This window comes from Chanos chanos, chromosome 2 (assembly GCF_902362185.1).
Source record: "Chanos chanos chromosome 2, fChaCha1.1, whole genome shotgun sequence".
Lineage (NCBI taxonomy): Eukaryota > Metazoa > Chordata > Actinopteri > Gonorynchiformes > Chanidae > Chanos > Chanos chanos.
This window is the reverse complement of record NC_044496.1, coordinates 32,765,120-32,789,444: the sequence shown is the minus strand read 5'-3', so window position 1 is coordinate 32,789,444 and position 24,325 is coordinate 32,765,120. Positions and strand designations below refer to the sequence as shown.

The window sequence follows — 24,325 nt, the reverse complement described above, 5'->3', positions numbered from 1 at the left end:
CTCACTTCCTGTTTGGAGCCTTTGCCATCAAAATTCATTGGACGACAGCGGACGTACCCTTTGGCCTAGCAAAATTCTTTATACAACGTTTGGTCAGAATGGTCTGTAGATGGTGTGTACCAAATTTGGTGGTGATTGGATCAACGGTCTAGGACTAGTTCGCAAAAGTAGGTTTTTGGAAAAATTCAAAATGGCGGAAGACCGAGGGGGCGGGATTGACATTGATGGGTCCACTCGACTCGCCATGACCCAAGGATTCAGGGGAAAAAAGATCATGAGCCTAGGTCAAGCGGTTCAAACGTTATGAACAAATATGTGTAAAAAAGTATGTTGATTTTTGGCCTGTTGGTGGCGCTACAGAGGTGGGTGGAGAGAGCCCAAATTTGGTGCATAAATAGCTTGGACTGTCCCCTATCAATGTGCCAAATTTCACAACTTTCTACCAAGGGGTTCTAGGGGTTGCCATAGACTCCCATGGCGGAAACAATAATAATAATAAATATAGCTGCAAGCAGCAATGGCGGGGCCAAGCAGCTGAGCGCCAGCAGGTAGAGGACCCAGGCCCAGTCCGGAAGCTCTCCCCATTAGGTTGCCTGGAAGTCGGGGAAGAGCGCTGGCATCCCTGGGGCCTTGAGCTTAGCTCCAGGGACCGAGTCTCACTGGGGGAAGCTTCCCTTGGGCCTGGAGCTCAGCCAGGGCCTGGAGTATTCCGTTTACTGTGATGATGCACAAGTAGTTTGGCTCAAATATCTGCTTTTGTCTAGGAGTTATGGGGATTCGAATACAATGTTTTATGTTTGTGTGCTACAGCGCCACCATGAGGCAAAATGTCATGAAACTTGGTGGGGCCCCAGTATTCTTCATGTCAATGAATTGCACCAAGTTTGGGATCAATCCATGCAAGCATTGCTGAGATATGCTCACTTCCTGTTTGGAGCCTTCGCCATCAAAATTCATTGGACGACAGCGGACGCACCCTTTGGCCTAGCAAAATTCTTTATACAACTTTTGCTCAGGATGGTCTGTAGATGGTGTGTATAAAATTTGGTGGTGATTGGATCAACGGCCTAGGACTAGTTTGCAAAAGTAGGTTTTTGGAAAAAATCAAAATGGCGGACAATACAATGTGGCAGATTTTCAAGAAATGGATCCATTCTCTTCAGCATTACACAGGGAGTAAGTTGACACAAAGGTCACCACTCTAGGTCAAAAAGTTCAAAAGTTATAAGCAAAAATATATTGTGGAGTTTGGCCTGTTGGTGGCGCTAGAGCCAATGATGGAATGACACCAAATTTGGTGACTGGATACCTTTTACTGCCGTCTATGAGGGTGCTAAATTTCATCATGATCTATGAAGGGCTTCTATGCTCTGCCATTGAAAATGACTTATTCCAAGATGGCGACAAACAAAATGGCTGAGAGGTAGGTGTCATGGTATTCCTGTTAGGGCTTGATACCGTGATGATGCACAAGAAGTTTGGCTCAAATATCTGCTTTTGTCTTGGAGTTATGGGTATTTGAATGCAATTTTTCATGTTTGTGTGCTATAGCGCCACCAAGAGGCCAAACGTCATGAAACTTGGTGGGGCCCCAGTACGTATCATGTCAATGAAGTGCACCAAGTTTGGGATCAATCCATCCAAGCGTTGCTGAGATATGCTCACTTCCTATTTTAGAGGCCATTCCATCAAATTTCATTTGATGACAGTGACCGCACCCTTTGGCCTAGCAAAATTCTTTATACAACTTTTGCTCAGGATGGTCTGTAGATGGTGTGTACCAAATTTGGTGGCGATTGGATCGACGGTCTAGGACTTGTTCGCAAAAGTAGGTTTTTGGAAAAATTCAAAATGGCGGACACTCCAGGGGGCGGGATTGACACCGATGGGTCCACTCGACTCGCCATGATGCAAGGATTCAGGGGAAAAAAGATCATGAGCCTAGGTCAAGCGGTTCAAAAGTTATGAGCAAATATGTGTAAAAAAGTATGTTGATTTTTGGCCTGTTGGTGGCGCTACAGGGGTGGGTGGAGAGACCCCAAATTTGGTGCCTGGATAGCTTGGACTGTCCCCTATCAATGTGCCAAATTTCACAACTTTCTACCAAGGGGTTCTAGGGGCTGCCATAGACTCCCATGGCGGAAACAATAATAATAATAATAATAGTAAAAAATACTACCAATAACAATAGGGTTCCAGCAGCTTCGCTCCTTGGCCCCTAAATATAGCTGCAAGCAGCAATGGCGGGGCCAAGCAGCTGAGCGCCAGCAGGTAGAGGACCCAGGCCCAGTCCGGAAGCTCTCCCCATTATGTTGCCTGGAAGTCGGGGAAGAGCGCTGGCATCCCTGGGGCCTTGAGCTTAGCTCCAGGGACCGAGTCTCAATGGGGGAAGCTTCCTTGGAGCCTGGAGCTCAGCCAGGGCCTGGAGTATTCCGTTTACTGTGATGATGCACAAGTAGTTTGGCTCAAATATCTGCTTTTGTCTAGGAATTATGGGGATTCGAATACACTGTTTTATGTTTGTGTGCTATAGCGCCACCATGAGGCCAAATGTCATGAAACTTGGTGGGGCCCCAGTACTCTTCATGGCAATGAATTGGACCAAGTTTGGGATCAATCCATGCAAGCATTGCTGAGATATGCTCACTTCCTGTTTGGAGCCTTTGCCATCAAAATTCATTGGACGACAGCGGACGTACCCTTTGGCCTAGCAAAATTCTTTATATAGCTTTTGGTCAGGATGGTCTGTAGATGGTGTGTACCAAATTTGGTGGTGATTGGATCAACGGTCTAGGACTAGTTCGCAAAATTAGGTTTTTAGAAAAATTCAAAATGGCGGACAATCCAATGTGGCAGATGTTCAAGAAATGGATCCATTCTCTTCAGCATGACCAAGGGAATAAGATGACACAAAGCTCACCACTCTAGGTCACAAGGTTCAAAAGTTATAAGCAAAAATATATTGTGGAGTTTAACCTGTTGGTGGCGCTAGAGCCAATGATGGAATGACACCAAATTTGGTGACTGGATACCTTTTACTGCCGTCTATGAGGGTGCTAAATTTCATCATGATCTATGAAGGGCTTCGATGCTCTGCCATTGAAAATGACTTATTCCAAGATGGCCGACAAAGAAAATGGCTGACAGGTAAGGGTCATGGTATTCCGGTTAGGGCTTGATACCGTGATGATGCACAAGAAGTTTGGCTCAAATATCTGCTTTTGTCTTGGAGTTATGGGTATTTGAATGCAATTTTTCATGTTTGTGTGCTATAGCGCCACCAAGAGGCCAAACGTCATGAAACTTGGTGGGGCCCCAGTACGTATCATGTCAATGAAGTGCACCAAGTTTGGGATCAATCCATCCAAGCGTTGCTGAGATATGCTCACTTCCTGTTTTAGAGGCCACTCCATCAAATTTCATTGGACGACAGTGACCGCACCCTTTGGCCTAGCAAAATTCTTTATACAACTTTTGGTCAGGATGGCCTGTAGATGATATGTACCAAATTTGGTGGTGATTGGATGTACGGTCTAGGACTAGTTCGCAAAAGTAGGTTTTTGGAAAAATTACAAAATGGCGGACAATCCAATATGGCAGATGTTCAAGAAATGGATGCATACTCTTCAGCATGACCCAGGAAATAAGATGACTCAAAGCTCACCACTCTAGGTCACAAGGTTCAAAAGTTATAAGCAAAAATATATTGTGGAGTTTAACCTGTTGGTGGCGCTAGAGCCAATGATGGAATGACACCAAATTTGGTGACTGGATACCTTTTACTGCCGTCTATGAGGGTGCTAAATTTCATCATGATCCATGGAGGGCTTCTATGGCCTGCCATTGAAAATGACTTATTCCAAGATGGCCAACAAAGAAAATGGCTGACAGGTAGGGGTCATGGTATTCCTGTTAGGGCTTGATACCGTGATGATGCACAAGAACTTTGGCTCAAATATCTGCTTTTGTCTTGGAGTTATGGGTATTTGAATACAAGTTTTCATGTTTGTGTGCTATAGCGCCACCATGTGGCCGACTTTCATTAAACGCGGTGGGGACCCAGTATGTATCATGTCAATGAAGTGTACCAAGTTTGGGATCAATCCATCCAAGCATTGCCGAGATATGCTCACTTCCTGTTTGGAGCCTTCGCTATCGAAATATATTGGACGACAGCGGACGTTCCCTTTGGCCTAGCAAAATTCTTTATACAACTTTTGATCAGGATGGTCTGTAGATGATGTGTACCAAATTTGGTGGTGATTGGATCAACGGTCAAGGACTAGTTCGCAAAAGTAGGTTTTTAGAAAAATTCAAAATGGCGGAAAATATGGTCAGGTGGAAATTGTAAATAATAAATTGGAAATAATAAAGATCCAAACAAACACAATAGGGTTTTTGCAGCTTCGCTGCTTGGACCCCCGATAAAAACCTGAACAATTACAATAGGTGCCTGCATCTTCACTGCTGGGCCCCTAATAATAATAGTGAAAAATTCTAACAATTACAATAGGGTTCCAGCAGCTTCGAATATAGCCACAAGCAGTGACCATCGGGGTCCAAGCAGAATGGTAGACGTTGGAGCCAATGCTGAACGTAGAACTGGTTCAATGGCTTGAACAGCAGAAATAAGACCAAATAGTCAAATAGACCACACACATTCAAGTTTGTAGTGTAAAGAAGACTTGAAGTACAGCAATGTATCTTGTTAAGGAACTCAAAAAAGGAGTCTTGGTCAGAAGCTTATTAGGGCAAGGGGACAAATTCAAGCCGCTGACCTAAAAATGAGAAGCACATCTATGCAGCAAGAGACAGACAACAACCACTCACATAGACAGAGGAGAATGGGTTAGTTGTAGAGAACGGCATGGTCAAGACAGAAAGTAGAGGGGAGAGGGAATACAGAGAGACTATGGGAGACATCTAAACTGGCAGAACTAAACTAAAACTATGACAGGATAGCCTACAGGCAGAGACTAAAGCTCAATACAAAGTATATCAAGTACGGACTTCCGTTCTTGGGAGTTCGGACTAGCAAGTTAAACTCAGGAGTCTGGACTCCAAATGACACTGGGGGATGCAGTATGCTCAAACTGCATTTGAAACAATGAATTTCCTGCTAGCTAGAGTTAGTTAGCACGGTCCACTAGTAGATGTCACATCTCCAAACATTTCGGACTGTCAAGGAGGTGCTACTGACCCATATTCGAATTCTGAAATATTAATTTCTCACCTTAAAAACTAAAAACCACATTTGGTGACAAAACAACAGTCATAATACAAAACTTACAGTTATGTGGTAGCTCGTCTACCGCCATTGTGGCCACTTTTGTGAAATTTGGGTGAAATGCATTCTGGGAAACTTGACACCCCAAGTCCACAAAAGTCACCTCCTGATGTATCCTTGATAAAACCCACGAATCAAGAACACATCCGGGTATTTGATCTGTCTTTGGCTAGATGTGAACCTTGAATTGGGACAGTACTTTGGGCATGACTGATGACATTTCATAAGTCCACGAGAACGCAAGTACAGAAGTAGTCGAAACCATATTATCCATAAGTTAGAGAAAACAAATAAGTCTTCCTCTCCCCAAAGTTTGCCTCCTTAATTTCTGTAAGTAGACTATTCCAGAGGAAAGGATAACAATAGGAAAAGGCTCAGCAGCCAGTGGACTTATTTTTAAGTCTTAGAATGACTAATAATCCAGGATCTGGAGAGTGCAGGGTGTGTGTGTGTGTTTGTGTGTGTATGTGGGGGTGGGGAGTACAGGTTGTGATTAATTCAGATAGGTGGGCCGGTGCAATGCCTTTACAAATAAGGGTGTTTCCCCGCCTTTCGCCCTAAGAGTGATGGGATAGGCTCCAGCACCCGCCACACGACCTAATTAGGATAAGCGGCTTTGAAAATGAGTGAGTGAGTGAGTGAGTGAGTGTGTGGGTGAGTGAGTAAGGCCGATGCAAGCCCATATAGAATTTTATATGTCAATAAGAGGACCTCAAAATCTGCTCTTGTATGAATTTGGAGTCAGTGAACAGAAGCCAGAACAGGTGTAATGTGATCAAACTTCCTTGTTCTGGTAAAGACTCTGGCAGCAGCATTCTGGACCAGCTGAAGACTTTTGGTAATAGAGGCAGGCAGACCAGAGTACAGAACATTGCGGTAATTGAGGGGAGACGTGACAAATGCATGAACAATAGTTTCTGCATCAGCCATACGTTACGGGTCCCAGGGATGAATTACCGGGGTAACAAAAATGTAACCTGTATTAAGCAGGTAAAAACAGGGGCAATGAGGGCATGGTGCATCTCTTTTTGTTCCAGATTGCTTCTCTGGTTGTTTTATTAAACAACTCGAGCCATGTAAACACAATACATTTCTGTCCTGTATATTTCATTCAGTTCCTTACATTGGTTCATTAGAGTCCTTTGCTTAATTTAATATTCTCACAGTTTCAATAAAGCACACATTTACTCTAGTCAGTTACTTTTTCTATGATAAACACATTTCGATTTACTTTTATTTTCAAAAAACATCTTTAGAATATTTTTCCCACATTATGCATCTGGCTGAAACAGTACTATTCACATCTAGTGTAATGCAAAAGTATTATACAATGTCCCTTGACATGTACCAGACTTCACATTAAGCTTCTGCAATAATTACAGGCCACTGAAATGTATTAACACTAGAAGCGCCGTGCTGGTTTGACCTACTTATACCTTGAAGCGCCGAGTGCCGGTCATTTGACCGCTGTGACTACCTACTAGGAGCGCCGAGCTGGTTTTACCTACTTACAGTGCGGCTAGGCGGTCAAAAGACCGCTGAGTCATTAGACAAGGACACTGTTACTAATGCATAATGATCGCTAGATGGCGCTTCTTGCACGAAGCAAATAGTTTGCTTACAAGATCGACTCGCGTTCGGCCAATGTATCATTCATTTCAGTGTTAATAGTCGGTTAATATTTCATGAGAACGTTTGTTGTCCAGCCCTTCCATCATTCAACATAATGTTTTGATTATTTATTTGTGGCAACCGTGTTTCCAAAGGCATAAATTCCGGAAGAAGTCTTGATCAAATTCGACTGAAAAGCCATCTGAACAAGACTAGTTCAGACAACTTTTTCATAGTATTTGTTTTTTAACATTTAATCTTCTACTTTGGAGAATTAGTTTATTTTAAGGGACGTCACACACGTTGCGAGTTAGACTTGGTTAGAGTTGGTCTGTAAATGCGAAGTCCGACTTCATCAACATTCAATTGTCGACTGACAATGATCACGTCGTTGTCCCTAGTGATTAATTTATTGTAAGGGCACGGTCCAGGTAGTGCAAAAATTAGAGACAATTGTGATTGTAAATTAAATATTGTAGGGATCGATTACAGATTTGGACATTCTAATTGTTGGGCGACATGTCAGGTGACGGAGTAACCCTAGTGGAAATTCCAGTTGAAAAACCAGTAGCCAGTCTATTGGGATGAACGGGTCTCTATTGGTTTCTATTGGTTCCAACTGGGTTTTCAGATTCTATTGGTTTGCCCAGTTAAGAATACCAGTTGAAACCATTTAAAACCCGTTCAGACCAACAGAGCCATGGGCAGTGGCTGCTCCACCAGTTCAACCCAGTTGAAACCAATAGGATGTAACTGGTGTTGTCTGCTACTCATTTCAACTATCAGTTGGTCTCAACTCAACAAACCCAATACCTGCACTTGGTGAGAAAGTGCTGTACATTGAGAATGCACTCAAAAATAATGAAATGTAATGAAATGAATTGTTTGATTCATCAATTAACAACGTACAAATTGCACTAAAGAGAATACATTGATTTTTTTTTTAATGTCCAGTCATTTGTAAAACGTTTGAACCATCAGTGTTTCTTTTAAAAATAAGTGTTTTTAAATTGAACATGAATTCATATTCAGTTTAAAAACACTAATTTTTAAAGTTGTATGTTGCTTAAAGAAAGTTCTCTGCCTTCCTGCTGGTCAGTTTTCATTAATTATATTTTGCCGGCAATAACTGACCAAAGAAGTGCACACACTGTTTATCTGGACATGATCATACTGAAACAATTATATTACATCAGAGCAAGAATTTTGATCACACGATCAGCTTGTCCTCCGTCTCGACTGAAGAGATACCTGGGAAGGGGGCCTGGCTCCTAGCCCTTCTTGAGTAATCTGATTGGTGTATTCAAAAATCCTTGCTGTAACGTCGCACGAAGGCAAGCAATCAAAACCCGCGAATTTCGCTTCCGGTAAAACGCAGCTTTACAGTTACAACCTAACGTCAGCCTTTGTTCACACAGTAAAAAGAAAGTTTGCTTTGGTAAGGTACTTGGAAGATAATTATCGGGCTGTTGTTCCCTTTTCTCGTATAAACAATTTCGACGAAACTACCAAGTACTGGGTGTTTGGACGACGGAGCCTATTACCAAGGCCAGGTTTTGCTACCGGTAAGCTAGTCATTGCATTAAGTGTTTAACATATCTTACTTAACTTACTATAGCTTTTACATATGAAAAAAACAAGTACTCACTTCGTGGGCTTGTATGCTAGTAGAGTTATATTGATAGTTATAACTATAGTGAAAGATAGGTGATAACGTTGCCGAATCAGTTCCTTTGTGTCCCGAGACTGTATATTTCAATGTAGCGCTTGCGACTGTTCGTTTTTAGTTAACCATAATGGCTGGCCAGATAACAGCTGTTTGTAGATACGGCTTTATATTGAGTATGCCTGCTGCTGTTAATGCGTTTAGTGAGTACATAGTTACGGATTTTATATAATGCAGCCGATCGAGAACTCGCTACGACAGCGAGAACAAGAGGGCCCCCTCCCCGAAATAAGGACGGAAACAGCGTCGCCCATCAGGGAGGTCACCGCTATTAAGAACGACAAAGGCAACGCTGGATGGGAGGTCACCGCCGTTAAGAACGACAAAGTATGATTTTAAAAGTGAAATTCTGTATTGTACCATTACCAGCGAATGTTGTATGCCTGGTTATAACCATGTTTAGGCCTATTAAGCCTAGAATTTGACACTGCCGTTTAAATGTTTAGAAATTTCCATACTCCAACGTGCTGTATTGCCTATTAAATCAATCAAACAAAACATTTCCTGCACTGCACTGCCACTTAAAAATGATTTTATATTCCTATTTTTATGTTTCTATATTTTCTTTATGTTTACATTTTGTAGTTATATTTTAATTCCTTCTATGTTGCTTGGCACTCTGACTCTCGTTGTACATTTACAATGACAATAAAGGCATTCCTTATACATTTACTTGTTGCCTGTATTTCAGTATTCTCTGTTAAATTGTTATTATCAAGGTGTATACCAAAGCAAACTTTCTTTTTACTGTGTGAACAAAGGCTAACTGTAGGTTGTAACTGTAAAGCTGCGTTTTACCGGAAGCGAAATTCGCGGGTTTTGATTGCTTGCCTTCGTGCGACGTTACAGCAAGGATTTTTGAATACACCAATAAAATTACTCAAGAAGGGCTAGGAGCCAGGCCCCCTTCCCAGGTATCTCTTCAGTCGAGACGGAGGACAAGCTGATCGTGTGATCAAAATTCTTGCTCTGATGTAATATAATTGTTTCAGTATGATCATGTCCAGATAAACAGTGTGTGCACTTCTTTGGTCAGTTATTGCCGGCAAAATATAATTAATAAAAACTGACCAGCAGGAAGGCAGAGAACTTTCTTTAAGCAACATACAACTTTAAAAATTAGTGTTTTTAAACTGAATATGAATTCATGTTCAATTTAAAAACACTTATTTTTAAAAGAAACACTGATGGTTCAAACGTTTTACAAATGACTGGACATTAAAAAAAAATCAATGTATTCTCTTTAGTGCACTTTGTACGTTGTTAATTGATGAATCAAACAATTCATTTCATTATATTTCATTATTTTTGAGTGCATTCTCAATGTACAGCACTTTCTCACCAAGTGCAGGTATTGGGTTTGTTGAGTTGAGACCAACTGATAGTTGAAATGAGTAGCAGACAACACCAGTTATATCCTATTGGTTTCAACTGGGTTGAACTGGTGGAGCAGCCACTGCCCATGGCTCTGTTGGTCTGAACGGGTTTTAAATGGTTTCAACTGGTATTCTTAACTGGGCAAACCAATAGAATCTGAAAACCCCGTTGGAACCAATAGAAACCAGTAGAGACCAATAGAGACCCGTTCATCCCAATAGACTGGCTACTGGTTTTTCAACTGGAATTTCCACTAGGGTGCCGTTTAAATGTTTAGAAATTTCCATACTCCAACGTGCTGTATTGCCTATTAAATCAATCAAATAAAACATTTCCTGCACCGCACTGCCACTTAAAAATGATTTATATTCGTATTTTTATGTTTCTGTATTTTCTTTATGTTTACATTTTGTAGTTATATTTTAATTCCTTCTATGTTGCTTGGCACTCTGACTCTCGTTGTACATTTACGATGACAATAAAGGCATTCCTTATACATTTACTTGTTGCCTGTATTTCAGTATTCTCTGTTAAATTGTTATTATCAAGGTGTATATATAGACTGCAGTATACAAAGGTGTGTGTGTTCTCAACCATCTGAGAACAGTTCAGACCAATACATTCCAGTAGAAATTTCTATTGGTTTTTCTACTGGGCATTCCAGTAGAAACCAGTTGTGAAACCAGTTGAATGTGTTTCAATTTCCCTATAAAAACCAATAGAAACCAGTTGGTTTTCTACTGGTTTTCAGTTGGTTTTCTACTGGTTTTCAGTTGGTTTTCTACTGGTTTTCAATTGGTTTTCTACTGGGATTTTCTACTGGTTTTCAATGGGAATTTCCACTAGGGAAGCTATAAACTGGACTTTATGATTACTCAGTAGAACAGCCTATTGGAATGACAAGACAGGCAGTAATTGGTTGAGAATTACAATACGTCTACATCAAAACTTGTGGAAGTTTAGAGTGTGAGACTGCTTTGGGAGGCGCTGGAGAAGTAGACCAAAGCGTTTCAGTTCCGAACTCGTTTGTCTCCGTGAAATTATCGCTTATACCACATAATATGCCCAGCCGAGCATATCAAGATTTACACTTGCATTTTAATAAATTAATTATCTACCACAACTAACAGATCATTCTATGCCATGACAGAAGAAAACTACGACTTTTCAAGGCATTCAGTGGGCTATGAGTAGCCTAACACCTAGCCTGCAAAGTAACCTACGAGTAACACCTCCCAACCCCCTCCCATTAGAGTGCCATAGTCTATTGTTTGTCTCTCTCATTAGAATGATTTGGCCAAAACTAGTTCATACCACGAGTAGCCTACCACCATCTATCATAAGTCTCAGCTAAATCTAATTCCACACATGTAATAGAAAATGTAGGCACAGCTTGGAAATGAATAAATATGCATGGATGTTCTTTTTACAAAATATGTATGTCGCAATGGATTTTCGTAAACAAAGCTGTGTCAGGTGTGTAGGCTTTTAGAGTAAATAGCGCCGAATTTTTACCATTTACTGAAACTAAATTACAGCACGAAAAAATCCGTCTTTGGGGTAAATCGACAGGTATTTAGTTTATTTACAGTAAATACTTAAGAAAGAATGAATTATACTTTTTACAAGATAGATACACAAGAGAGTACATTTTCATTGTATACACTAAGTAAATAAATAGATAACAAAGTACTTTTCGAGCTATTTAGTATTTTGTTTCAACGTCAGCGGCCAACCAGAATTTAATAGCAAATTAGCCCGGTTTAATGGCCATGTACTGTGTGAAACGATACATTAACGACTTGATAAGGGACAGTTGTTCATCTACAGTTATGTTCTCACTAGGTGTGTAAGAAGCAATACTTTATCGGAAATCTAATATCGAAAATTTATCTGTCACAAGGCGGGCAGCCCTTGTATTCTTGTCATCAAAGCGCAGATAGCACGATATCTTGGAATCTCTGTCGAGACATCTGTCTCTGAAAATGGGACTTCCCAAGTTAGCAGACCAGTAGTTGTCCGGGTTCATACTTTTACCGGCCGTAATACCTCTCAAATGAAGGAGACCCGCAGTTTGAACTTATCAGCACCATTTTGACAAGTTTCTGCTTCAGAGTATTTCTCAATCTTTGGCCACATTTCTGTGTCAGTCAAACACACTAAACTGCTCAATGGACTTGTAATATTGTTCTTTGCATAACATGGGGGCCATGGGGTTTCACTCATGATATTGCACTCCCGCGTTCTACCCCGAGGGTTGCCAGCAGTTTGTTCAACCCATACTGTGCCGTTTCTTGCGTAGGGTGTTATTATATTGAATGAATTAGCATTCACAAAATTCCTGCCAACTATCTAAGTCATATAATAATTAGTTACGCCCCTGTGCGTGAAACAAAAATGCGTTTATTATACCTTTATCCGCTTTAGAAAACATTTGCATTTTAATATTGTAAATTATTGTTGCAGCTCTAACATAATGTAATGTCATGGCATGAGAATACAGCTTACCATAGTCTACATACGAACTATCAGTTATATGATGACTAATTACGCACGGTTCAAGTAGGCTAGTGCAAAAATTAGAAACAATTGATACGCCCATGTAGGCCACAAAAATGCGCTTCATAGTTATTAAATTATTGTCGTCATTTTTGCACATTATGTAATATTAATTTATAACTCTTAGAACTCTCTCTCTCTATGTAACCCTGATATATATATATATATATATAAAGACAGAAAACTAGTACAAGCAAACCCTTGCATGGCAATTCCACAGAAATAGAAGCAAAATAGTTTTAAATTAGCTTGTACCAGGGTGATTTTGAAAATTTAAGGAGGCTGGGTGATAAAACGCACAAATCTAGGAAAAGTCATGAAAGGAGGGTCCTGAAATTTGACCGAGTGCAAAGATTTTATTTTTTTTTGTGGGTCACTGTGGTCAGATGACCGCCGCTCGGCGCTTCTAGGTATAAGCAGGTCACGGCGCTTCTAGTAAGACATAACAGTTGTCAAATGACCGGCGCTCAGCGCTTCTAGTGTTAAAGCCTCCAGTTAATGCTTTGTCTGGGCTCCTTGACCTGGAGCATCAACATAGCCAACATAGTGAAGAAGGCCCACCAAAGCCTCTACTTCTTGAGGAAGTTGAAGCGTGCAGGCTGTGGCGACTCACTTCCTTCTACAGGTGTGTGCTGGAGAGCATCCTCACTTCCTGTATCACCGGGTGATACAGTAACTTCTCTGCTGCAGACAGACAGGCACTGTAGTGGGTGGTAAAAGCTGTGCCTGTGACAAGTTGCAGCAATGCCCTGTTTCATATCAGGGTATTGCTGCAACTTGGGGCCACTTGGGCACCTTGTTTATCTTTTAGATTGTCACAGCCTCATTCCTAGCCTCAAACTCTGCTCACTTTATAATTATACTTAGGGGTCCATGCAGCAAAGCTGCAGGAACCCTATTGTGTTTGTTCTGATTTTTCTGTATTGTTATTATTATTATTATTATTATTATTATTATTATTATTATTATTATTATTATTATTATATTTATTTACTTATTTTTTTATTTTTAATGGTGTTTTATTGTGTGCTTTCTTCTTGATTTTATTATTGTTACTATCTGAACTGGGACCTGAGTACCTCATTTTGTTCCCTTTCATGTACATCATATTCTGGGATGACAATAAAAACATCCTTATCCTTAACATATGTTAGACCCCTGTTTATCTCATTAAGTGTTATAAAGTCCCTCAACACTGCTAGCAATTAGCCCCAGTTCTTAATGGTTCAAATATATGCTGAAAAACATAATTTATACTCTTGGGAAGGGGTTGCATCCGTCAATCCCATTGTACCTGCAGTAACCTGAACCACATTCTTTCCCTGGACTCCACTGGGCTTTTCTGTAGTATTGACCCCTTTACTGAACAGCTAGTTGCAAAGACCCATAAATCTGCTTCACCAGTGGGACATCATATAGACCATTCCTATGCTGGTTAAAAGCTCCAATAGTCCCCCAGACCTGATTCTTTCTGAATTTGTTGTGCCTTGAGGGGATATATAACTAAACACACTTGTCTAACATATGGACAACCAGCTCTAAATTGCCAAGATAAGGATTCTTCAGCCTATTAACATTTATGCAGTTCTTCTGGATCTGGATAAAAATCCTGTCAGAAAAAAAGAAAAACAAAACAAAACAAACAAAAAAAAAAGTCAAAGATGGTATTTTTCATGGACCCGGTATCTATTAAAAAGGCAATCTCAACTCTGACATTAATAACAGTTACAGGAGGGGAATTTCGAAAATGATTTAGAAACTGTTTTAATACAAATCGATAAGTGTCAAAGTAAGCCAACCAATCCCCCTTCAGAAACATCAAATCTGATGGTTTGCATTTTCCTAATACATAGGATGGTTTTGAGTGTTTCTGTGTATCTTTATTGATCCCTTTATTGGGATCAATAAAGGGTAACTTAGCCTTCAGGGGAGAAATAAAATTATTTCTATTTCACAACAGTTGTGTGGGTGCTCAGAGTCTGAGCAAAAGCATTTTCTGTGTGAGTGTTTCTGATATAACATGAGAGAAACAATATCACACATATAAAGTTTGTAATAGGTTTTAATGTGAAGTTCAAACTGGTTTTGAAGGAATAGTAAACAAAAGAAAAGCAGATCAAAGGAATTTTATCAGGCAGGGCAATCAAGATGAATTCAAATTAACAGCTTGAAATGAATAACGGGAAACAGTGGATGGTGAAGTTTCTCTTGTCCAATTTGTCGCATGACAAATTCAGCGTTCCCCTTTGTTCACTGTTTGAATCTTACAGACCTCTGAAGACATTTTTTTAGGTTTGCTGGTTAACACAAGTTCATTCCAAGACTTATGGACATATCTGCCTGAAACATCTGAAGAAATCTTGGTTTGGGCCCCTGAGTGTCATAGTGCTTTAACTGAGTTCACATTTCGAGTCAATCCAAAAACACATGCTGCAATGTATTGCTTGTTGCTTTGTCACATGCCCATGTTCCTCTCATTGGAAATCAAAATAACACAAAAAGTTAAAAAGATACCCTTGCAGGTGAAGAGATGTCAGATGCCCACCACCAAGTTAAGGATGGTGATTTTTCAAGTTCTACAAGGAGTTTCCATATCGAGGGATACCATTCAAGTATGGTAGCTATAACTATCAACCAGCAATGCTTAAGGAAAATAGCTCGTGGTGTATTTTGCACAGCTGTCCATTTGGAGGTCATCTGGGTTACATGAAAACACCATACAAACAGTGTGGAGGTTGCACGGTGGCCAGCTGTATGGAAGCATGTGAGGAAATATGTCTGCCAATAATGTGGCAGGCAGATGTAGAAGACCTGAGCCAGACCAGCAAGTCAGCTGCAATTTCTGGATAATACAGGCCCGGGAGAGATGACTAGGGTGGACATTGTGATTTCCCTCTGAGCAGGGAATCCCATCTAACTGGTGATGGTAGATTACTACATACAGTGGGTAGCACTATTTGTACTGAATTATGTGGCAAATTGTAAAATAAAATCTTCAGTCAATAGGAATAACCAGGAGTGATGCAGAAACTTTCATCCACTGATCACCCCAAAGCAAACCTGACTGAAGGAGTCAAATGTAAACCTACAGTCTCTTTCATGAGAGTACATCATTAGGTCTGGGAATAATGGTTACTGATGTGATGCCAGCCGCCTTGGCCCTGGGAATTTCTCTCAGAAATGTATTAGCAGATCTCATTCACATATTACCAGCAAACTGTGATCCCTTACAGAGGATGTATATGCTGTCTCTTTATTTATCATCACTTGATGGTGCATATTAACTTGTGTGTACAAAAAAAAAATTCTTTAAAATCTCACCTCAGTAATTGATTAGGCTGTTATTTTAGGTGTTTGCATATGAATGTTTTGTATTGTGATTGTAAAGAATATATCATATGCACATTTTTAACTTTTAAACCTGTGATGACAAATTGTACTGTTAAATTTGCTGTCTGAAGTATGTTTCTATTACTTTTGAAGCAGATTATGAACTGTGCTAAACGCAAAGTCAAATAAAAAACAAGAAAACTTGTTCTCCAAGGTTTTGTAGAGTGAATTTTAATGATGGACAATATGGCTACCTCGAAGAAGTGTAAACTGCAATATTTCAAATTTCTGTTGAAATTTTATTGTTGTTCTTGTTGTTCATCATAAATATAAATCATGAAAAAACTGAAAATACTGGCACCTCTATCATTTGCAGCCTAGTGTGGTAGTGCAATGGCATAAATGGTAGAATATATTCAGAGTGAATCCATTGCCAGTGTTTGTTTCACTGATCTCTAACTGAGTCAAGACTGTGCCTTTTACTCCATTTCTGGGACCAAACTCCATGGGCAGCTGTGGCTTAACGGTTAGAGAAGCAGGCTTGCAACCAGCACGTTGCCGGTTCAGCTCCTGGGTTTAATCCCTGGGCTCAGTATCTGGGATTGGCAGAAAAATGGGGGCTATAGGAGCGGGTGGACATCGCTTTCTCCTCCCGCAACATCCACTGCTCCTGCTCCTGGTGTGTGTGCTTACTACCAGTGAGTATAGGGTGGGTTAAATGCAGAGGCTAAATTCACTACTCACTGCTTACAGTGTGTGTGTGTGTGAGATCACAGAGATTCTAATTTTAATTCTAATGTAAAAGACCTACATAATGAGCCAGCTTGTGTGTTGTGTGGCCAATCCCTCAGGGTGTCCTAAACCGCTATAAACAGCAGTACCTCGTCTCTTCCCTATGAGGTAACTGCCCAAAGGAACATGGGCAAGGCAAATGGAACACTGTTTCTGCTGCTGCTTCTGACTGAAATCTCTACTAGGCCGTGTACAGCAGTATGCAGCCTTCTGGGTCAGCTAGCACTACCACTCCTGTCTGTAGAGAGAGACTTTAACATTGGAGCAGTTTTTTCCATTCACAGAGTGGCACAGCTGAACAGACATCCTTTTACTTCTAGACCACAGCCAGCAACATGCATCAGGTCTGTTTCAAGTGCTGACAAGATTGTATGTCTCTATTCATTTGCAATGTTTTGTGAAACATATCAGCTCAAAATGGTCTTCTTAACTCTTTTTCTAATTGAGCTCTGTATGGTGTACTGTTATTTGTTTTCACAAACAGTCTGAATTTACGTGAATTCCAGTTTGCTCAGACTGTGATCTTTGCCATAGAGGAGATAAACAACAGCACACTGATTCTCCCAGGTGTCTCTCTGGGCTATAAGATATATGATGCCTGTGGTTCCATAGACCAGGCAATACGTGCAGGCATGGCATTAATGAACGGTCATTCTGAGACTCTTAGTGACACGTCCTGCTCCAGCTCTCCTTTTGTGCAGGCAATTATCGGGGAGTCCAGCTCCTCTCCGACTATTGGCATAGCATCTGTGGTTGGACCTTTCAGCATACCTTTGGTAACCACAGCATTCATAAACATGAGTCATCTTTTAGTTCTGTGTGTGTGTGTGTGTGTGTGCGTGTGTGGGGTGTGTGCGGGTGTGTGCGGGTGTGTGCGTCTGTATTAGCTGTACACTCATACAGATTTTTTACATAAGCCAAGGTAGGAAAACATTGTCAACAAAATATTTTAAATGATTTGGAAGGCACTGAATTTCTTTGTCACAGATCAGTCACTTTGCCACATGTGCATGCCTGAGCAATCGAAAGAGATTCCCCACCTTCTTCAGAACCATTCCTAGCGATTACTACCAGAGCATTGCTCTGGCCCAACTCGTCAAGCACTTTGGCTGGACCTGGGTGGGAACAGTCAGAAGCCGCAATGATTATGGGAACAATGGCATAGCCATCTTTGAAGAGGTAGCACAACATGAAGGCATTTGTGTTGAGTACTCAGAAGCCATCTTCAGGACTGATCCAAGAAAGGAGCTACTGAAGACTGTGGAGGTGATGAAAAGGGCCACTGCCAGAGTCGTGGTGGCATTTCTGGCTCTTGGTGACATCATCCCACTGCTAACAGAGCTGGCCCTGCAGAATGTCACAGATATACAGTGGGTGGGCAGTGAATCCTGGATCACCTCACGAGGCCTTGCTGAGACAGCAGAGTACAGCTTCCTCATAGGTGCTGTTGGCTTTGCCATAAGAAACGCAAAACTGGAGGGTTTATGGGAGTTCCTGACTAAAGTGCATCCTGATCAATCTCCACATAATGCTCTCCTGAGAGAGTTCTGGGAGACAGCTTTTCAGTGCACCTTTAAAGACAGCCAAAGAGGCAGTGTGCTGTGTACAGGGTCAGAGAGTTTAGCTGAACTGAAAAACCAGTACACTGACACATCAGAGTTGAGCATGGCAAACAAAGTGTACACAGGAGTGTATTCTGTTGCACATGCTTTACATCATTTAATGCAGGACCTGAACTCCACGAACAGCAGCCAGTGGAATCAGATCACACCACAAAAGGTAAAAATCAACAAAAGAGAGGGCAAAACCGTGACCTGACAACTCACTTACAATCATTTTCTGTTTCTCTGCTTGGACAGGTTCTGGAGTATATAAGAGAGGTCAACTTCACGGCCAAAACTGGGGAGCAGATCTTCTTTGATGCAAGTGGGGATCCAGCTGCAAGGTATGACCTCATCAACTGGCAGCAAGCAGAAGATGGAACTCTATGGTTTAAAAAAGTTGGCCTTTACGATAGCTCACAGCCTTCAGAAAAACGCTTTATCCTGAGTCATGGACACATGATATGGGCAGGGGAACACAATCAGGTACAGCTAAGTCACCAAGAGTCAGTAAAATTACAATCATATAAACAACTTAAGGTGAAATCATTGTTATAATCCCCATTTTCATGAATAATATTGAAGTATCAAAGAAATATATTGTAGTGCATCGATGTGCTGTGATTTGAAAAGTCAAATTATTGTTCTGATTTTGAGCATCTGATTTTTTGTTTTTTCCTCCAGAAACCTGTGTCTGTGTGCAGTGAGAGCTGTCCTCTGGGTACTAGAAAAGCTGTACAAAAAGGAAGGCCAGTTTGCTGCTTTGATTGTATCTCATGTGCAGATGGAGAGATCAGTAATGAGACAGGTACAAAAATAAAATTACACAACTTCTTTGATTTGCGCAGTAAAGAAAATAACTGTTTATTTTCTAATTTATTTTGTATTTTCTTTAATCACTTACTTTTTTGTAATTTCTCTCAGTAAATGATTTACAGTATTATCACAAGCAAGTGGGTGTTGATAATGTCTTTTTTTTTTTTTTTTTTTTAGATTATTATTGAAACGGAATTTTTCTTTTTTAATTCCTTTACAGATTCTAATGACTGCCTTCCTTGTGATTTGGAGCACTGGTCTAATAAAAACAGAGACAGATGTGTATTTAAAGAGACTGAATTCCTCTCATATACAGAAATTATGGGGACAGTGCTTGCTCTTTTTTCAGTGTTTGGTGCAAGTATTACAATGCTGGTGTCACTTGTGTTTTTAATGTATAAAGACACTCCCATTGTCAAAGCCAACAACTCAGAGCTGAGCTTCCTCCTCCTCCTGTCACTTAAATTATGTTTTCTCTGTTCACTTACATTCATTGGTCGGCCCTCTGAGTGGTCCTGCATGCTACGCCACACAGCTTTTGGCATCACCTTCGTCCTCTGTATCTCCTGTGTTCTGGGGAAAACAATATTAGTTTTAATGGCTTTCAGGGCCACCTTTCCAGGCAATAATGTCATGAAATGGTTTGGGCCCCCACAGCAGAGACTCAGTGTCCTTGCCTTCACACTCGTACAGGTTCTTATTTGTGTGCTTTGGTTAACAATATCACCTCCATTCCCGTGTAAAAATATGAAGCACTACAAAGAGAAGATCATTCTAGAATGTGATGTGGGTTCAGCTGTAGGTTTCTGGGCTGTGTTGGGTTATATAGGACTCCTGGCTGTCCTGTGTTTTGTGTTGGCTTTTCTGGCCCGCAAACTTCCCGATAATTTCAATGAAGCCAAATTCATCACATTCAGCATGCTGATTTTCTGTGCAGTGTGGATTACCTTTATCCCAGCTTATGTCAGCTCTCCTGGAAAGTTCACTGTAGCTGTGGAGATATTTGCTATTTTAGCTTCCAGTTTTGCCTTACTTTTGTGTATATTTGCACCAAAATGTTACATAATTTTGCTGAAGCCAGAGCATAACACAAAAAAACATATTATGGGCAAGTCTTCAACAAAGGCCCATTAACACACTTTTATATTTAGACTTAGTGATAAAAAGAGACTTTGTTACAGATGACTACAAATCGTTATATAAATTTGCACCACATAGATTGCAAGAAAAATTCTCATTGGCAGTTTAAATAAACTAGCACCAAACTATATCTGCATAATTCATACTGAAACACTTACAGTGTTTGAATAGCTTTACTACACTACTCCTTAAGCAAAGCCCACAGCTGATAAAGCCTTTTTAATGTCATGGATACACAAACTCAAGGCCATGTGATCCACAGGCTGTACTCTCCACAGGCTGTAGCAGGCAAAGCTGTACATGCCAGGACAACACCACTCATTGTGGAAGTTCATTCACCATCTCTCTGACAAGCATGTTGTGGATCTACTTGGTGTTTTATCTTATCAAAAATGACATCCACTTCTTGCATGTAGTGGCTGAGGTTGACCATCGCTCATGTAATTTTTGCCTATTGAATTTGCGATAATTTACTAAAGTCACCAAAAGATTCACCATCTGTTTATAATCTAATCTAATCTAATCTAATCTAATCTAGTCTAATCTAATATATACTTTATTCGATTCGATTAGATTAGATTAGATTAGATTAGATTAGATTAGATTACAGCATAGTATATTATCAATCTGACAAAAACACTGGGAGCTTGGAATTTTGCTTTCAGGGTGCTGTTGTACAGTCAGTGTTAAAGCTAAAGCACTAGTAAGGTGAGTCATGGCAAACAATTACGAAGTGCAGGTAGATGTTAACCTCAGCTTCCTCCATCGAACTTATAGTCTACATTTTTTATTTAAGTTTTCCTTGTGTATGAAGTGTTAGTTCTAACAACTGTGTGCATTGAATGTGAACATGTAAGTGACGTTGTCCTCTTACATACATTTGTTTATTCGTTGGAAGTAAAAATGTTTTCATTGTGAATTGTGGCATTAGCTTAAGCCACCATTATAGTTGCAATGCTATGACATCTACATTCACCATTGTCAGAGTTTACAACTATGCTTGTATATATCAGGGTATTTATAGTTCTGAAATTTTCATTAGTTTTTATTTTTATTAATCTTTTAGTTTGGTTTATTATTTCAGTGTTTCAATTTTAGTGTTTCAGATATTATGAGGAAGCCCTTGATTTATAGAAGCTGAAAAAGACAGGATGAAAGAATGTATGACATCAAATATGATTTACAAAACCATTGTTTATTAAAGGTTTAAATGACTTTGCATAATATGGGACCTTTAATAAATAATCATACAATTTTTATTCTTGTAAACCATGAACCAGGGGTGGGCAACATTTTTTTTCAGAGGGCCATTATTACTTTCGTAAAGTAAGCTGAGGGCCACACATTGGACGATTGAAATGAAACGTGAAATGTGTAGTGCTGTTATGTTAAATAATATGAATATGATATACATGACAGATTACAGCAGCCTGTTTGCCAGCCTACTCAAATGCCTGACATTTTTTATGGTTTTGTCAATCTGGTGTTCTCTGAGGTTGCAATAAAAAGATTTTCTTCCATAAAAGAGTCCACTTAAATGTAGTATCTACTTTTACGTTATCTTCCATTTTATTAATTGTCGACGATCCCTCGAATGAATATAAGTACCTGGGCAGTATATTTCAAGTCCGTGCTTTCGTCACATGCTGAACTTATTGGTTCTTGTGTGGCTCTCATTTGCATAAAGTTCGGGATTCGCCATCTAAATTCCCTTGCTTTGCTGGATTCCAATTTCTGATACAGTATCCCACAAATGTTACAGTATCCCACAAAATGTTACCGTCACTTTTCATCACGACGCATTTACTTTTGTCTACTATAGGGTTGTAGTCAAAGTATTCCCATATAGGACTGTGCTGCTTTCTGCCTGCCATTTTCAGAAAATTGCATTCACACATGGCTGGTGCTAGATTGGATCAGGGGGAGGGACGCTCTACTGTGATTGGTTGCAGAGGAGCTTGCAGGAATAAATTTTAAGGTACGCACAGCACTCACAGTGCAAATCATCTAGGGGGGAAATGAAAACGAAGCTGATTTTACCTGTAATTCTAATTCGTTTCAGTTTGTGTTGCACTGCTCTTTGTAGTCTTTATTTAGTTTTCGTATTTTTGAAAACTGTCATTTTTATTTTTGTTTCAGTTAACAAAATTATTTTTTACCGCTAGTTTTACTTTTAGTCTTAGTGTTTGTTAACTATAATAACCCTGGTATATATTGGATGACAATGTGGATTGTGTCACTGAGTTAAGCTATTAATGGTGTAGCATTGTTCATCCCAAGGGACAGGGTGTTCTTAAAACCCATTACACATATGTCACATGCACCATCTAGTGGACATTTTCTGCAGCCTGCTGGCAGGCAAAATGTTTTTGGTGCCAACGTACCTTACTGGAGTATTACAGCATGTTAATCTATTTTTATAGCTGTAGCTCTCAAGGGGGAACAGTTTACTTAAAATTATTTTAAAATTAAAACTAATGTATTAATTTAAAGAAATACATTTAGTTTTTACTGGAGGAAGCTATATGAAGTTTAAAGTACAAGTTGTGACCAAAGCATTCAGTTGCATCATGCTTCAGAGACAATTAGCATTATAACACAGCAAGCACCTCGGCTTCATGGATAACACTTACAGCCTAGTACAGCATTTAGTAGTAGGAAACATCTTCAATTTTGGCTTTTTTTTGTTTTTACCTCATTTTTAATTGCAATGAACCATGACGGTTCATAGCAAATTATGCGAGCAATGCAATAATTTCTTGTTTTATTACTATTACCTGACACACCTAATTTGTACATTGTTTTATGGGAAGGGGTGGGAGTGTTGTTTGGTGGTTAGTTATTAAATATAAGGAGCTGTTTTCTTCCATGTCACTCCCTGGAAATATACATAGTGGCGACAGCACACATTTCATTTGGTTGCTCTCTGCTGGTTTTGAACACACACAAGCTTTTGATATGTTTCCCAATCCACAAAGTAGGAACAATGGCAGGTTTGATACTGCACATTTTACTTTGAGCTCAGGCACATTCTTATCAGGTAGCTAAACATATGTCTTGCCCCTGACCCATGGTCCTCAATACTGCTGACAGCTCTGTGGTGACATCATGGGATTAAGCTCTCACTTGTGTTTGAAGTGTCATGGTGCCTCGTACTTGTTTGTATTCAGTGACATGTTGAATCAGTGACATGTTTTTTAATACAAGAACAAGACAGACTAATGAAAGATCAATTAAATTATTCTCAAACAAACAAAGAAACAAACAAACCAAAAAAAAAACCTAGTTTTTTCCCAAAGTTTCTCAGAACACACCAGATTGATGCCTTAAGTTTCCAATTTTTTTTTTTTTCTTACATCAGAGTTGAACAAAAATGTAAGAAAGTGAAATGCAGTTTTGTCCAATCTGTGAGTTCTTTGCACAACATTACACTGTAATATAAGTTCAAATGGATGGATTCATAATTTATTGATGAATGAATTGATGCACAGCCAAAAAGGCATATCCAGTCAAGACCAAATTAGTCAAGTCAACTGAATTTTTCACAATATTACTGTTTCCACACTTGTAAAGTAGCTGTCTCTCTCCTCACAAATGCATAAATAAGGGTGTTGTGATGATATCATTAAGGCAGAAGGTAAGCAGAAAAAATTGCTAGTTATTGGTATTTGTTTTGATAGGAGTGGAATGAGCCATATTTTATATATATATAAATAATTTTTATTGATGTTAGATATGTGTAAATACATGCAACAAAATACATGCCACAATTGTGTTTACTAGTATTGTGTATTACAAGACATTTTTAAGTTCTTCCTAAGCCGTGTGGGAACACTGGGAAAGAACTCATACTTTTCTTTATGTTAGCAAATTTTAGCCAATTATTTCACTACTTCTTTGACACTCTCCATTTCATTAAACCTGACAGGAATTTGTTTGCCCAGACCTGACACATTTGCAGCAGCACTGCAATCCCTTATACAGGGATGGTTGGATCATGGAAAAAGAGTATTTCTACAAAACACCAGCCTTTAATGGTCTTTGAATAATCGTCTGGAATAGACCACACTGTGTCATAATGTGACA

At 39.8% G+C, this 24,325-nt stretch overlaps 1 protein-coding gene across 1 annotated transcript; it reads left to right on the top strand.

Annotated features, from left to right (window-relative positions):
* Positions 1-190: 190 nt before the first annotated feature.
* On the top strand, positions 191-20,233 carry LOC115804755 (extracellular calcium-sensing receptor-like). The gene is made up of 10 exons (XM_030765255.1): positions 191-292; positions 589-732; positions 10,393-10,401; positions 13,980-14,042; positions 16,791-17,026; positions 17,167-17,458; positions 17,670-18,461; positions 18,542-18,769; positions 18,968-19,091; positions 19,320-20,233. Exons 1-10 carry the CDS (start codon positions 191-193, stop codon positions 20,231-20,233), a joined length of 2,904 nt encoding a protein of 967 aa, XP_030621115.1.
* Positions 20,234-24,325: the final 4,092 nt, after the last annotated feature.